This window comes from Myodes glareolus, chromosome 18 (genome assembly GCF_982192425.1).
Source record: "Myodes glareolus chromosome 18, mMyoGla1.1, whole genome shotgun sequence".
NCBI classification, from domain to species: Eukaryota; Metazoa; Chordata; class Mammalia; order Rodentia; family Cricetidae; genus Myodes; species Myodes glareolus.
In genome coordinates, this window is record NC_142043.1 from 20,691,558 (window position 1) to 20,708,454 (window position 16,897).

General features: G+C 40.4%; 1 protein-coding gene across 2 annotated transcripts in view; it reads right to left on the reverse strand.

Moving 5' to 3' along the window:
• Nucleotides 1–16,897, reverse strand: part of Kcnq5 (potassium voltage-gated channel subfamily Q member 5) — a 519,189-nt gene that overhangs the window by 103,454 nt on the left and 398,838 nt on the right. For both annotated transcript variants that reach the window (XM_085679420.2, XM_048430486.3), the window contains exons 4-5: nucleotides 2,781–2,956; nucleotides 2,394–2,519 (exon numbers count right to left, since the gene is read on the reverse strand). In XM_085679420.2, coding sequence (XP_085535546.2) covers nucleotides 2,394–2,519; nucleotides 2,781–2,956 — 302 coding nt within the window. The remainder of the gene's footprint in view (nucleotides 1–2,393; nucleotides 2,520–2,780; nucleotides 2,957–16,897) is intronic.

A 16,897-nucleotide genomic window follows, 5' to 3' on the forward strand; every position in this document is an offset into this window, starting at 1 on the left:
GGCTGTCCAAGAGACTTCCCAGACATGGAACAGTTTGCTATTGCCCATGGTTACCTCCCAGGGGTGGAAGTTATGTTCTACTTGCTGAAGATACCATGTACTTCAGACATAGGATTCAGAAACTCCTGAGCTGGAGCTGACTTGAAGGTTTGCCCTCCTTGATGATCAGATTTGATTGTGCCAGAAGGCATCACACAAGCTTCTAAATGAGTGAGGCAACCAACAGCCTACCCAACACACTACCCAACTGTGATGCCAACAAACCACATTTACAGAACAGCATGGCACAATAACTCTATGGGAACAGGAGTGGCACGTGGTAACCAATAGCTCTGTAATTGGACTTAGTCCTGCTAAACAAGAGGGAAGTTATTCCTGGTGTTGGAAACCTAGCTAACCTCTCAGTGCTAATGACACCATGATCATTGTAGGAGAATCTACAACTACTAACTTACTAAACCAGCATAACCTCCACCAACAGCCTCTAAGCGCATTTACTTATACCCAAAGGTAAGTGTAGTCTTCACTTCTCATCAGGGAAACGTCTCTTTGCAACAGAAAAAGACCACTTCAGATAATTGCAACCAATCAAAATGCAGAGCTGTGGATCTGAGTCCCAGTGAATTCATCTACAAAACCCTCTGCAGGTTCAGGGACTATTGCAGAAGAGGTGGTTGGAAGACTGTAACAACCACAGGATCAGGCAGTTTGCTGTGAGACTGTGTCTCCCAGTAATATCAGAAGTATCATCAACATGATTGCGCAAACATGAGTTGAACAAGGTCAACACCAATAGCTATGATGACGTGGGGAAAGCCCATGAGGCCTCAACCCTACACAAAGAACTATGGGCAACTGAGGAATGCTAGAAGTGGGAGAGATGGTTTTTCCCATGGAAGAATACGCCAGTTAGTTTTCTAGTACCAAATGGTCAGCCCTGAGAGCATGCACACAAGTAATATTATATGGCCTTAGCAGGTACCACTCAGGAATACAAATGCGTATGATAATAATTGCTGAAGAAAGACCATGATTTGAAGGACAGTGAGGAGGGACGTATGGGAGGGTTTGGCGGTAGAAAATGCAAGGGAGAAAGGTTGTAATTACATTATAATCCTAAGAATGAAATAAAAACTTTTTACACTATTCTGAATTTTGTATAGTTCCACATTACTCCCTTTTGGAATCTCATAAAGGTTTTCATAAAATGAAAAGAAATGTGATTTTCATGTTGGACAGAATACCCCGTATACTGTAAACTTCTTATTAGGGTCTAAGTTCCAAATGGCTGTTCTGTAAATTTTTTGTAAATGCAGGGAAAACTTTTACCTGAAAGGAAAATGCACTATTCACAGCACACCCTTTCCAGACTATTGGACTCTGCATCTTCATGACTTTGGAGCTATTTTACAATCCTGTCAGTTGAAGGTAACACGTAGCAATGCAAAATAATTTTACCTTATCCATGTGTAAATAAGTTACGTCTAGGGAATGTTCACTGATCTGTTGCCTGTAAAGTGAAAGCAGCCAGATTCTCCTCCATTTGTTCTTCTGTATATCCCAACATTTCCAGCATTCAGTAATTCTCTGGACTTTGGTCAGTGCTTTGATCTGACGGTGACACTTTATTGGTTTCTTCATTGATAAATTTTAAATGATGAATTAAATATAATAGACAGTCTGCATTGTTTTTTTGCATGATAGTTGTGAGTTTTACTCTTCCTTGTTTGGAAGCCATTTGTAATGATAAAAAGGAAAAGTGGAGTTTTTGAATGGAAAGTTTTATAGTAATGTGTCCATGGTCTCCGCTCTCACAGGCTGCCCCCCCCGTCTTCTCTTCATGATTGCCTGATGCATTTAATTCTTCTTACTTTGAATCAGCTGCTGTTCAAAGTTTTTCCTTTGTTATATTTTTTGAAAATTTTATACTATGGTAACCAAGACTTGCCTCAAGCTTGCCATCCTCCTGCCTCAGCCTCCAGCGTGCTGAAACTATAGCAATGTGCCACCACACTTCTATTTATTATTTTGCCAATCAAAAACCATCCCACCCCCGAGTGGTAAATCAATTTAATAATTGTCTACTTAAGCTTACAATGCTAAAACAAATAATCTTGTTAACATTTCCTATTTTAAAAAAAAAAATGATATATTTTTACTTTGGAAGCAACTGAGCATCCAAAATCATAATGATAGTCTATGTGAAAATTTAATTTTGTTTTCCCACAAAAGGCACAGAAACCTCTAGATAACTTATAAGTATCATACACTTCCACATTCATCCCTTTTGGAAGTTAATATTTTTATTGAGACCATTTACCGAAAACCAATTTGTTACTTTCAGTGTTATAGTCATAAGAGCCAATAGATGGAGAACAGATTCTCATACTTACTGTGCCCCACCAGAGAGCATCTGCATACGTAGAAAACTCCTTATTGGCATCCTTTTCCACCAGATACACAAGGAACGATGAAAAAATAAGAACCAGAAATCCTATGTACCAAGCTGTGATTAATTCCTAGGTATAAAAGGAAAGAAACATTTTAAGGGTAGGAAGAGTCTTTGAAAAAGTATATAAGAAATCCATATAAAATTCAATCATTTTCCTACTTCTAGGAAGTATATGCAGCTTGTTAAAATAATGCATTATGTACCAGGGCCCAAATGGCTTGAGCCACAGTTTGAAGTAACTGCCTGTGTTGTTTATTAAATATTATTGTAATCAATGGGATTTTTTCCCCAAACCCTTTGCTGTATAGTTCAGAGAGCACATTTTTACCTTGCTGTGAGCATAAACCACTGAGCCCAGCAACTTCCAAGTGCCTCCCCTTCTGTCCATGCGCACCATACGCAGGATCTGTAGGAACCGGAGACTTCTGAGAGCCGAGGTGGCGAAAATATTACCCTGAGTTTTTGCAGAAACGACAGCTATGGAAGCGATAAGAACAATGGTATCTGAAAGAAACAGGTTGAGACAGCCGTAAGTCACATGACTAAAACCTTTAATGTCTCTCTCTCTCGCTCGCTCTCTTTTTATTTTTCTGCAAAGTTAATGCACCTCAGTTTGAGGCCATAGTAAACAGAACAGAACACCCAGCCTTACCTACCAGCACTTGGTCAGGAACCTATGACCGCAGAGGGAAAAGGACTTTAACACCATAACACGACATTCCTGTCACTTTAACCCTGGTTCCTTGACCACTCTGTATTTTTACCTGTACAATTCTGAATCACATAACCTTCAGCAATTTGGACAACAGCCTCAAGAGGGTTCAGTGTCTTGGGGAGCTGCAGGGTTAATAAAGCCCTCTTTCAAGATAACCCTGCTTTCATTAATTCCCTAGTCTGCAGCAAAAGCTCACAACTCAGTTCCTAACACCATGGCTCTGGCTTCCTGGTTGACCAGATAGAGGGATCCACGCACTCAGGAAATGTCCTACTCGGTGTAATAATGCTTCTTATGGTTTTTGCAAGCAATATAGCAACCTCTCTGTGTCAACGATTCCTGTTGTGGAGTCTGCAATTGTGCCGACTGTTTAAGAATGGGTTCTAGTAAGTAATCTCAATACTCTGGGCTCTGAATATGCTCTTTTAACTGGTCTGTTGGTTAGGGGAGGGCTCGGAGCACAAATCAAATATCACCTCTGTTGCAAGACAGTATTCAATTATGCAGTGTGTGCTTTGCATGGAAATGGATACTTAACGTTTGATAAATTGGCATTCGGCTTAAAAAAATCAGCTCTTTTGTAATTGAAACAGGCAAAAAGCAGTTAGCAAAGGCATAGAAAAGACAAAGAGGACTTAATTGCTCGAAAGTAAATCTATACATGGTAGGAAGAGGATTCTGAGGCAACAAACACAGGGAGACATCCTGGAACAGGCATCCTGTTAGCGTTCACTTGTCTTCCACATCCTCTAGTCAGATTTCCTTCTTGCTACAAGTAGGTTGTAGGTGTGACTAGGCGTCCACACTCCAAGGCTGAGTTATGTTCCATGGGTACAGCGTGTGGCATTTGAAATGTTTCTATGATCCTCAGGAGTCACGGGTGTACAAATGTGTCTTCTTCGTTCAGTTTTTCTTTGACGATGGTGGGGCCATTTTGTACAGACTGACAGGACCCATCTAACTAACTCCCCTGCTGTCCCTTCTCAGGTTCTTAGTTGGAGAGAAAGGATCAGGGATTGGCAGTGCAAGGATTAGCCACAGGGCCCTTCCAGTCAGGCCTAAACTCTACCTTGTGCGGAGTGTCCGAGGGCCTGCAATGCATCCTTGAGTTTATGCTCTTGAGTAGGTACAAAACATGTTGAGGCAGATACCAAAGATGTATTTTCAGTGAGCAGAAGCCATCTGCACATGTGCGATGTAATCTTCTTTAAGAAAGCATGTGCATCAATTAAGGTAGGCTAGGGAGCACATGCGAATTTGCCTAGGCTGTCACCACTAATTAGCTGTCGGGGGCCGACAACCAGGTGACATTAGCAATGGGAACATTTTACTTTTGAAATTATAAATTTCCCACAGTGTTGCAGTTTTATTACACAGATGTCTCATTTGAAATCAGAAAACAAGTTGAAAAAGTCACGTGCACACATTCTTCATGCTTTTCACAATTTGGAGAGACCGTCACAAGAGTGACTGAAAAAAGACACCGTTGTTATGACCTTGGTGGATAGTTTTGCTTTCATTTTATTGTCTGCTTGAATATTGCCAAGTACACACTCCATTATTTCTGTACTAATGTACTCCAAACACTGGCAATAAACCAATGGCTAGTTGTGCTGCACAATACACAGGAGACAAAACTGACTAACATGCCTGGCATGTTTTATAATTTCATGACTGTATGTTTAAAAAATAGTTTTAAATGTTGTGTGTGTGTGTGTATGTGTGTGTGTGTGTGTGTGTCTGGGTCTGTGTGGAGTCATGTGTACATGAGTGCAGATAGATACCCACAGATACCAGCAGGTACTAGACCCCCAGGAGCTGGACTTACAGGCCATTGCAAGCCCCCACCTTGGCTGCTGGAAACTGTACCTAGTTCTCTGCGGAGCGGTGTGTGCTCTTGACTGATGCATGATCTTTCTAGACTTCCGATTTATTTCTGAAGTTATTTTAGAGATTAATTGACTTTTATTTTACACATATGCCTGATTTGACTGCATGCATGTCTGAGCATGACATGTGTGTCTGTTGTCTAGAGAGGCCAGAAGAGGGCAGGAGCAACACTGGAACTGGAGTACCAGATGGTGGTGAGCTACCACGTGGATACTGGGGCCTGAGTATAGGCTCTCTGCAAGAGCAGCAAGTGATCTTAGTCACCAAGACCTTTCTGGAGCCCCACAGACTTATCTTAATTGTCATTAAATCTATTAATTAGAAATTGCATCTCATTTTCCAGGTGAAGACATGAGGTGTGGAATGAATATATTGAATTTTTAAAGTCAACTCTCAATCCATTAGACTAATACTTCAAAAAGCATGCTGTGAAGTTAGCACGTTACAGGTAAACTAGAGAAAGTAAAAAGAACACTGTTAGTCTGAAGAAATTTTAAGATTAGTCATACAATGAATCATACTCTGAGTGTTTAAAGTCACAAAATATGCAAAGGCAGCTACAGATTCAATTCAATACTCTCACTGTAATTCATTCAGGTCAGAAGAGGAGGCCAGAGTTCAGTAAAATGAGCAGCCAAATGGCAAGTAGAGAACCCACTGCTTTCCTATCAGTACCACGTGCAGTATTTCCTAAGATAGTTAGGAGTGATCTTTGCTTTTATTCATATATCTATGACATTGTTGTCTGTAAGTTTATAGACTGGATATTCCACAGGATTGTTGCATCTCTGTTTTCTTCTTGTTTTTATTTTAGTTTTGTTTTAGGTAACCCAAGAACTATTTTAAATCTCCTTAGTGATTCTAGCAGCACATGAAATGTGAGACTTACAGACCAACCTCAGATAAACAAATACATAAACGGAGTTTATATAACACATCTCATTAAGATTCCTAGTGCAAGGCTGGAGAGATGGCTCAGTAGGTAAAGGTACTCGCTGTCCAAGCTTGATGACCTGAATTTGATTCCTAGAACCCAAATGGTGGAAGAATGGACTCCCACAAGCTGTCCTCTGACATTAACACATGCTGTGGCAAACCCCCAATAAATAATAAATAACGGAATAAAGCCCCCATATTGCTTTGAAGGCAATTAGACTATCAATCAGTAGAAGTCGAACTGAGATACTTTGCCCGAGTGGACACTGGCTCTCCAGAAGAACTGGGTTATTACATAAAAGTATCAGTGCAGGAGTGGATACATCGTCAACAAGTTTTTGGCCAGAGAACACTTAAAGGTCCCTGAAACAATACAAACTTTTCTCATTGCTCTTGGTTGTTCAGAATAGCTAGCTAGTAAGATTCTATTGCTAAAGACAATGTACATTGGTAGCAGAATATAGAGAATTCAAATTGGAGTCAACCTGAAAACATCTTCACTGCTGACTAGCTTTCATAGTACTGGACTATATTATGCTGGCCACTGGGAGGAAAAGGACAATAATGTTGCCTTATGACCAACCCTATTTCCCTAAATACTAGCTTTCCAGGAAAGACATGCTACTGGTACAATAGTGGCACAAAGGTTGTGGGGTAACCAACTGCTTTAGCATTGGATTTGAGGCCTGCTCTTGTGGCATAATGTCCCACTGGCCTGGTGCCAGAGGTATAGCAAGCAATCTCCACTAACCATGAAATCCCACTGGGTCATACCTGGCCAAGCTCTGGGAGTTTTCACTCAGCCCCTAATCCATCCTTTATGTTACAGATACCTTTTGTTGCACTATGTAAATCTTGTCTGAGAGTTTCCCATGGATGCAAAGCCTATGCAAAACTTGGTTTAGAGGGAACCCAGCACACCGTTGTGTCTCATGAATCAGGCATTTGCGCCTGGCGTTGTGCTTTCAGAAACTTCATTCAGGTTGTTTTGAGCATATGGAAATCTACTGGGTAAGTGTAAATATAGTAAAAAATAAAAATGCCAAGAGGCAAAGAAAGGGACTTCAGTTCACGGAGATTGAGCCTGCTGCAACCACAGAGGCTAAGTTAATTCTCAAGTATTTCTGAGTCTTCATTTCATTGACCAGTGTGAACCCACGCACCTGCACTGAGTTACTCGCGACATGCTCTCCTGGAAGGAATTTATGTCTAGCACTGTAAACTTAATCAAAAGCTCATGGCTTAAGAAGTCATAGGCCCTAAAGAGAAGCCAACTACTACAGTTTTGCTAAGTGACATGTTGTTAGACTGTCTTCTAAATATTTACGCTTATGCTCACAGATTAGTGCTGCCCTCAACCTTTGGCATGGAAAATTTTCAGTCAGTAGCTAATGGAGAGTTTCATAATTGCTTACAGCATCAGAATGAAGGACTCTTGAGTGTTCAGCCTGAAATGGGACATCTCTATGAACACCACCCAAGGATCAGAGAGCATCACAAAAGAGAGGATGGAAGGAACGGATGAGACAGGATGGAGAGAGTGCTACAAACACTTTGTTCTAGACATGGCATGGCTACTATGCTCACAGCCTCTCTCTGGTTATGGCTACCAGCTCAGGATCAGTCAACAGGATCAGCTAACAGGAGGACGAACTAACTGAGCTCCATTATTAACTACAAGAAAAGAAGAGGACAAAGGGGACAGGAGGATGTATGGGGGTGCCTGAGGAGTTGGGGGTTCCTGGGTAGAGTGGACGGGGTTCTAATGTGCATAAGATCAAGATTCATTGTTTCACTCTACAAAACAATTGAAGCATAAATATATTCTGTTAAAAAATTAAGATACATTTTGAAATACTGGAACTTTGTGTTTTGTGAAGATATTCCATTTTAGTGTCAGTAAAAACTACAGATAGCTCCTACAAGCGAGTGATTAATTGCACACAGGGTTATTAAAAGGTATTCAGAGTCATTTGTTTATCGGTTTATGTGCTAAGCAGTAACGGAGGGTCAAGAATCAACCCTTCTATTGCTTCACAGGGTCATTTGTAAGTGTTCAGAGACATATTTGCCACAGATGGGAGAAAATTGATATTGGTATCATGAATATGTGTGTGTGTGTTTGTGTTTGTGTGTGTGTGTATGTGTGTGTGAGCATGTGTGCGTGTATGTTACTGTATTTACTCATTCAGACCACTCTACATACACATTGAGAAACTGAAGATTGCAGTTGTCGCAGCCAATAACCAAGGCTCGTCATCTCTAAGTAGCCGAGATGTTGCTGAGACTGGGCTACTAAGAGCTATGTCACATTGCTGCATCAGTCTTTGGCTGAGTGAAGTCCAGGGCAGGATGACAGTGGGGGAAAGAGAAGTGGGCGGTTATAAAAGTAAGTATGTAACGAATCAAGAATAAATCGCTATCACATAAAGCACTGAGGAAAGAGAGAAGGCAGCGAGGGTTGAGCAGACACAAAGTAAAGCGAAGAACAGATGGGCTCTGTAGGGATGGATAGAGAGAAAACAGGGTCACAGAAAGAAATAGAATCACTAATAAAAAGCGTAAGACTGTATGACAAAAGAAAACCTGTAGGCCCTAATGCTCACCTCTTCCCAGGCAAACAGATACGGACTTTGTGGGAAATGTTGAAAGACCACTTAGTGATTCTAAGCAGCCAGGTAGAAAAGCTATAAAATATGGACTAATGCCGTACTATGGAGGAGGTTCGCAATGTCCTGAGTCATTCAGAAGGATTTGTCAATGATTTTAAATTTGAGACGTGAAGAAACTGCAAAAGATTTGAACCAAGTAAAATCCGTAATGGTATTTAAGACACACTGGGGTGTGGGGAGCTCACCACACTCCTCTGATTCAGTTCCAGTATTGTATAGTCAGCAAGATCAATAATAATCAATCACTATAGATGGTGCCTAGAGGAGACAGTCACCAACTGTTCCTATTATGAGGCAAATTTACATGCAATGCTACTCAGCCATAGGTCCAATGCCTCGGCTAAAGCAAGAGCTGTACTTGGGAGGTTTAGCTTCGCTGCCACGATTACACTACATCATGTGTCTATTAGGACTTAGCTCCGTGCGAAGAAATGAATACGGACAAAGAGCAACATGGCTGGACCCTTAACACTAGTAATGGTAAGAAGAGACATTTTAGAAGAAAGTCATAGAAGTCACAGCTGGAGACACAGACACTTGGAAGGCGCTAGGCTTCTAAAATTCTTTCTGGATTCTTAGAAATCTTTCGGAAATTCAGAAATTTCAGGTTTCCCCTAATATCATGGATTTCTCCCTTCTGTTGAAAATTCTTTTCATTTTGTTGTTTCCGGAAAACAACGAAACAAACAAGTCCTCCTATGGGCTATATCACCTCTCACCCTCCCTTTATGTTCTGGTTCTTTGAACTGTTTTGAGAGGTCTTACAATAACTCTAAATTTGAGTGATGTTAATGAAATGTATATTTTAAAGCTAGAAAGTATCTTTTCAAGCACCAAAATACCGTAAATATGTAGAAGGGAGTACATGGATTTATTTCATCTATCAATTAATTGATGAAGTTTTGGCTTAGTTTGGTTGTGCTATGGAAATGTTGTCAAGTCAGCATATCTGCTCACCTATATTTTATTAAAAATTATTTCCTTTGTTTTAGGGAGATTATACTATAATTACATAATTTCCCCCTTCATTTTCCTTTCTCCAAAGCATCCCATAGATCAATCTTTGGTCTCTTTCAAATTGATGTCCTCTTTTTTCATTAATTTTTGCGATCTATATATGTGTACTGTAGGAGTCAGCCATGATAAGCTAAATATGAACAGATCACCCAAAGGAAGTTCTTTACTTCCAACCATTATCACCTGTCAGTGTAAGACTCAACCATTGATAAGTTTAATAGAGGCCTGAATCTCAGTAGTTTACCCCAAAGCAATCCCTGGTTGCAGGAAGGACCATAAACTAAGATTACCTGAGCACCACCCAAGAACCTACCATACAAAGGAAATGCCTAACGATCCAACAGCTGTACATAGGATCACCTGCCAGCACACACTCACCAGGACACCCTAGACAAATGTCAGCCAATCAGGGGTCCTGAACCTCAGAAACCCCTCACTACCACCTTTACTACTATAAAAAGTCCAACTCCAACTAAGCTTCAAGCTCTCTGATTATTCCAATATGTTGGACATGTGGAGAGACCAAGTTTGAAAACTTGTATAAAATAAAGGCTCTTTGCTTTTATATATGGGACTCGGTCTCCTTGTTGGTTTTGGGGGGATTTCGCAGATTTGGGCATAACATATAATAATAATTAGTTCATTTGTAGAATGTTACTTGAATATATGTTTTCAGAGCTGACCATTTGAGGAATTCTTTTAAAGGACTATTTTTTTTCAAGTTAGATGATTGCTATATTCTAAATTTGGATTGATAAGCAATATCAATACAAACAATAATAGTAATAGCTTAAATATAGTGCTATTACGTGATAAACATGTGATTAAACTGTTCTATGATTTTCACACATAGCCTTGTACATTATAAACATTTACCAATTGTATGTGTGTGTGTTTACAGATTCTTTGATTTCACATTATTTGGAGCTATCCAGAATAACTTTGCCCAGTTCTTCCCCCCATACTTTATTTTCATTATTCTGTCTGCTTATTTAGATCATGGATGGTCAAGATTGGTTTTTGTAACTGTCCAAACAGGTAATTTATCTTCTAATGTAGAAAGCTATCCTTGAGAAAAGAGTGTCCATGAAGGGGCTTTATTTACCTTTTGGCCCCTGTGAGTGGAATGATCTAATATCTAATATCTAATAGGAAGTGAGTGGACATAATATTTGCCACTTGTAGACTGAGGGGAAGCACAGACAACATATTGCTTCTCTTTCCCTCTGCATCAGCTTCATGTTGTGATGAAGAAGGTTCTGAGAAGCCATGTGTAATGTTGTCAGTCTAAGTTCCTGAGTGACTGTGTAGAGCAGAAAAGTCCTTATCACCATCTGCTCTCAGCATGAAAACCCTTCATTAAACGAGTGGAACATTAACTCCTACTTTAAGTTACCATAACTTGAGGATTTGTATGTTGTAATAATTAGCATCACTCAGCTATTTTTATAATGTCAAAATTAGAAAACACAGTTTTCTAAAAAAAAAAATGGCTGAGTGGAAAATAATATGGTATTTCCTTTCTAGGAGGTAAGGAGTAAGGAAGGAGGAGCAAGGAGTATGGCGCCTATCTGTCTGGGTTCCAACCCGGGATGTGCCGCTCAATATCTAGATTTGTTGAGTGACGTTCCTGAACCTTTCCGTGGCTCAATTTATTCATAAAATGAAGATGCACAAATACCTATGTCATGGAGCCCCATTAAGGAAGAAATAAATGCTAGTGCATAACAAATAGCTAACTTGTTATCACTGTTATTATTAGCTAAATATCATTCAGTAGCAAGAAATGTTATATCATATTTTAGAATTCGAGATAAACAGTTTCCAATATACCATTATGTTGGAGAATTGACTTAAAAGGAGGATACAGAGGATAATTCTAATTTGCTTCATTAAAGGATGTTATAATCTTATTGTGTGTGTGTGTGTGTGTGTGTGTGTGTGTGTGTGTATTTACATGCTTCCATTTCAGTGGTGATTGTCTTTGGGTAAAAGTTTGTATAAAATTGTGGATGTGTGTGTATCTAGTATGATCAAGAGCAAGCATGAATGTACTGCTCTTTTAATGAAAAAGGGGGAACTATATTTTTATTTTAAATTAGAAGCTATGGCTCAGGAAGGTTAACACACTGACCAAGGTAATTAATTTAGTCCAAGGTAAGCAAAGTGAAGGAAATGGGTAACCTTTATTGAGTACCTCTGATACATGAGTCTGTGCGGTGCGCTCCTTATACAGATTCTATTTCATTACTTCCCATAATTGTTCTCCAAGGAAGCCCAGAGGTTATCAGTGTGGAGTCCTAGTTCTGCTCCTTGCTAGCTGTGTGGTCTCAGGGCTATACATCTTGCTCAGGCTTACAGTTCTCATCTGTAAATAGGCATAGAGTCATTTTTCTTGTAAGGCTCATGTAAAAATTAAAGGAGATAGCCCTGTGTCTGCCTTAGTGTGCTTGGAGCTTGATAACTTCTTAATCTGAAAGAATAAAAATGTTGAATATATGCTTGTATCCCTATGGTCATTTAGTAAATGGAGCCAGGGATTGAACTCACAGCTCTCTGATTCCAGCTTGCATCATATTCTAGGCTTATAGCGATATTTTATTTGTGTTTTAATAAATAAAGCTTGCTTGAAGATCAGAGAGGAAAGCAGCCACACTAGACAATCATACAGGCCAGGGAGTGGTGGCACACACCTTTAATCTCAGGACTCAGGAGACAGAAGTGGATGGATCTCTGTGAGTTCAAAGCCACCCTGGGCTACACTAGATTGAATCTGTCTAAAAGAGAAACAGAGCTGACACAAAGATGATCCCAGCATTTGGATCCCAGCATTTGGGAGGTGGAGACAGGAGTGATATGGCTGGACAGAGAAGTATATAAAGGGGAAGAGCCAGAAACTCAGTGAAGTAAGGAGTCTGAGGATGGTATAGAACATTGTAGGATCGCTCTTTCAGTCTGAAGATTTGGTAGGAAGGTAAAAGGCCTTTCTAGTGATTGGTTGTGTTGCTTTTCTGATCTTCAGATTGAACCTCAATATCTGTCTCTGGGTTTTTATTATTCATGCTATACAAGCTTCTGCTAGGTAACTTACAGAGTAGAAATGTCAGTAAATAGCCATGTAGGCAGTAGTGGTCACTAATTCTTAAACCTAAATTCCAAGAAGGGAATGTGTCAACTTAAAAATGGTTGCTGTTCGATAAGATTTAGTCAAAACTCTTATATTTAACACACACACACACACACACACACACACACACACACATACACACAGTTTAGTACTCTGATATTACAACAGATCATGACATAGTAGACTTGTTTTCTCTGCATGTGACCATTTCTGCCTGGGTTTGCTATCTATTTACTGGCATATGTATAGCATGTAGCACAAATATTATTTCTAACAGAGCAACAAGATAAGGAGAGCTGGTATAGGCCTCATTTCTGCTGTGTAGTTTGGGCCCTTCTAATCTCTCACGACTGCTTTCCCCATCTTTAAAGTGGGACGAATTAAACTAGAAACACTCAAGGACTCTAATTCTGAATTTCTGGAATTCGAAGGGATGCCAGGCATGGTTGAATCACGAGATATCGGTAAGAGCATATGGGAAAAGATCTCTTCCCGAGTTCTCTCATCCATTTGATTTAGTGAGGACTGGTGGAAACGCGCTCAGGTAATTGTTTAAGATGCTATCGTGTACAGTTTATACATTGCCTCGGCAAATTCTTTTGTGGCTATGATGAAAGTACCAAGGAGAGAACAGTGAAGCACAGGGATCACGTATGTAGCTTTAGGGAGAGTGTGATGGTCTGGGATTCTGTCTTGGTGGAGGAGGTGACCTTTGAGCAGGGAGGGAGTGGCTGTGACCTTATTTTAAGAGACAGTGCTCCAAGTTACAGACTGTAAGGACTCAAGCAGAGGTAAGCATCTATGTCTAACCCAGTGATTCTCAACTTTTTTAATGCTGAGACCTTTAACAGTTCCTTATGTTGTGGTGACCCCCTACTTCATAACTTCAATTTTGCTACTTTTTGGAGACAGAGGTTGCCATGGTGGGGGGGGTGTCATGATCCACAGGTTGAGAACCACTGATTTAAGGTGCCATAAAGGGATGGAACTGAAGACTGAGCTGAGGACTGGGTTTTTGTAGCAGTTGCAGAAGGCTTTTAGGCATGAATATCACATCTGTGTTTTATAAAGACCAATACAGTGGACACAATACAGGAGTAAGCTTGATGGCCAGTTAAGGAGTCCTGCATGTTCTAGGAGAAGGTGAGGTCGGCTTCACACCACCAAGGGTGCAGTGGAGAGGCAGGAGGCCCAAGTGGAGCCTGGGATGTGATGACAGAGAGGTCTAAGCTCAAATTCCCTTTGTGAGATACAAGAGGCCAAGGCTGCGTGCAAGGTTCTGAGTTGGACTAGTTGGGTGAGCACAGTGTGATTTGTTGAGAAATGTTGTGAATGAACAAGAAAGATGGGAGAGCTGTTTAAGGGGCCAATTTTTTTTTTTTATTGATTTTCATTGAGCTCTACATTTTTCTCTGCTCCCCTTCCTGTTTCTCCCCTCCTCTTCAACCCTCTCCCAAAGTTAAGTGGCCAAATTAAGGGTTTAATTTGAATCTTGTTAAATCTGTTGTACCTATCAGATAACTGGTCCTTAGCAAACGAGGGTGAGGGGCAAGGGAGAAGTCTGGGCTGCAGATATCAGTGGCATGCTTTTGTTTGTTTTAGCCGCAGAAATCACTTCCTCTACTATCAGTAAGCTATTAAAACTATTGCTTCAAAGTGTGATCATAAAGGTTTGCTCTCCGACATAGGTCACAGTTTCGAGGCTAAAAACAAGCCATGTTTCTGAGTTTTTAAGGAAGGAGAAGTGTTTGTTCCCCAAAAGGTATCGTGAAGTGGGAGGTGAGGCGACTCCATCCTACATAAGGTGAAGGGGAGCAGCATCTTGGGGAAATTATGAGTGTATTCCACAGCGTTCAATGCCAACAGAATGAGAAATTACAAGTACCTCTGGATGACTGAGAATGTGGCTGAGGGTTTTATGTTGTAACACTGGCTTTTAGAAGTCACAATTTCATGTTGTTTACAATTTCCTTCTAGCACCTGTTTTCATAAACATCAAAGGTCAAAACTGTAGCCAGTTTCAGTTCCTGAACAGAGCCCCAAATAGTATTTGACCACAGACTGTAAGAAAGACTTGGATTCCTACCAAGAAGAGATCAGTGTTGAAACTTCTCCTGGAAATCCCCTGACCTCTGAAGACAGAACTCTGCCCTCAGTATCTCACACAGGATGGTAACCCGAAAGCTTGTTCACTGACAGGCAAAACGTCAGATTGCAAACACCGGTGCCTTGCTTTTCAGACCTACGTTTGGCACATAGCAGTTCTGTGAGAATAACTGAGTCTTGACAGATGGTTAAGCTGATTTCTGTTGGGATATTTCGTCTTTTTTTTTTTTCTTTGAGAAACTTGATCCTTGTTTTCAGATGACTTTCAGGTTATGATTAATCATCACCTACTACTAAAAGGTTCTGAAAGGACATAGTCAGGAAGCTCTTTGACCAGACTGGGCTATTTGGCTTTTGCAGCAGAGTTGAGATTTGAGTTTAAATGTCACCAAGCAAAGGAAACCTATTGGTGGGAATTTATTCTACGTTTCATCCTGGGAAATTGAGAATTACCTGGATCACCCGCCTCTCAATCTTTTCCAACGCACAATTTCTTATTTTAGAAATAAGAAATGGATACAGTCTAGGCACATGGCTAATCCTTGGGGATAAACACTGGGGTGTGGAAATGGAATTTTCCATCTGTGGAGAATGAAGGGAGAGGGCTTTAAAGAAATAAATTTGAGTAAATACAAGCCACAGATAAATGTCTAGCTGTTTCTGTATCTCTGAAAGCCCCACTTACTTCTGTCTGGAGATATACATAGGTTTTGTGTATGCATGTGTGGTTTTTAGTGAGATTATTAACCAAGCAAAATGTGTTTTATTACCTGTGAAAACCCCAATTTTATTTATAAAATCTTTGTCAAACTTTGCCTTCTTTATTATTAATAGAGTTTCTGAACTCCTTTAATTTTTGCAAGTGCCTCTCTGTACTATTTTTTATGATCCATAAGGATCTGTGTATGTTCTTATCTGTGCTTCAAAAGATATGTGTCCCAGAGAAACTTGAGCAAGCTGATATGATACATTATTTCTGAGAGAGACTCAGAATTCGCAGTATTTGATGCTGCCGCTCAGACTGCGAAACAGACTCTTATTAAAAACGCTAGAGCTATCAGCAAAACTGTATTAAACCTTTCAGGCCCTGAGCTCTCTGTGAAGTCACACTTCTTTTAAAGTGAGTGTGTGGGGGTACTCTAAAGCCTACTGAAAGCATGTGACAGTACAAGCTAGGATTCCCTTCTAAAGAGCCTGAAGCTGGCCTCATGGAGTTCAAACCACTCAGGAGCTACACATTCCTAGCGACTAAATATGGGAACGCATCAGGGAGAAATATTTCAAAAATAGTTTCAGATGTGCACATTTTAGCACAAGTACTTCCAGAAAACCACAGAGACCCGATAAGAGAGGGATTCTGAAGTCACAAGAGGGCAAATGTCCCAAGGATTAGCTACAGCACTTTGATGTCCAAATTCCACGCACAGATTTGGAGTCCGTGGTAGGGCTGACAGCAAATATTTGAAACATTTTGTAAAAGGCAGAAGTAGGGGGAAAAAAGAGAGAGAGAGAGGAAAGGGCAGTACAGGAGTAGAGAGGTTCTAGTAGAAGATTCTAGAATTACAAAGTATGTAAAACAAGTACTTCAGTAAACAGTACAATCACATTCACATGGCTGAACTAGAGAATTAAAGGAGCAGATGGACCAAGCAAAAGGAGGTCCCCAGTGAGGGGGTGAAGGGGTCACTTTCCGCTGTGCATTGCACAGCCCCTTGCCACATTCTCCTTTTCATTTGCTCGTGACAAATGTGTTGGCTTCACTGTGTGTGGAGGGATGCTTTGCCGTGGTGGGCGGGGATGTTCTTCAGTGAATGTCCTCTAGGTAGCAGTTTGCTGGCATTTCAATTCATTAAATGCATAGTGAGTGTGGCTAGAAAACCCCAGGATTTGGATTAAGGGCTGGGTGTGTAGATGGTTTAAGACCAGTGTAGACAGAGACATCCTGTCTATGCTCACAAGGATGAAAAGAATTAGTGGAAGAG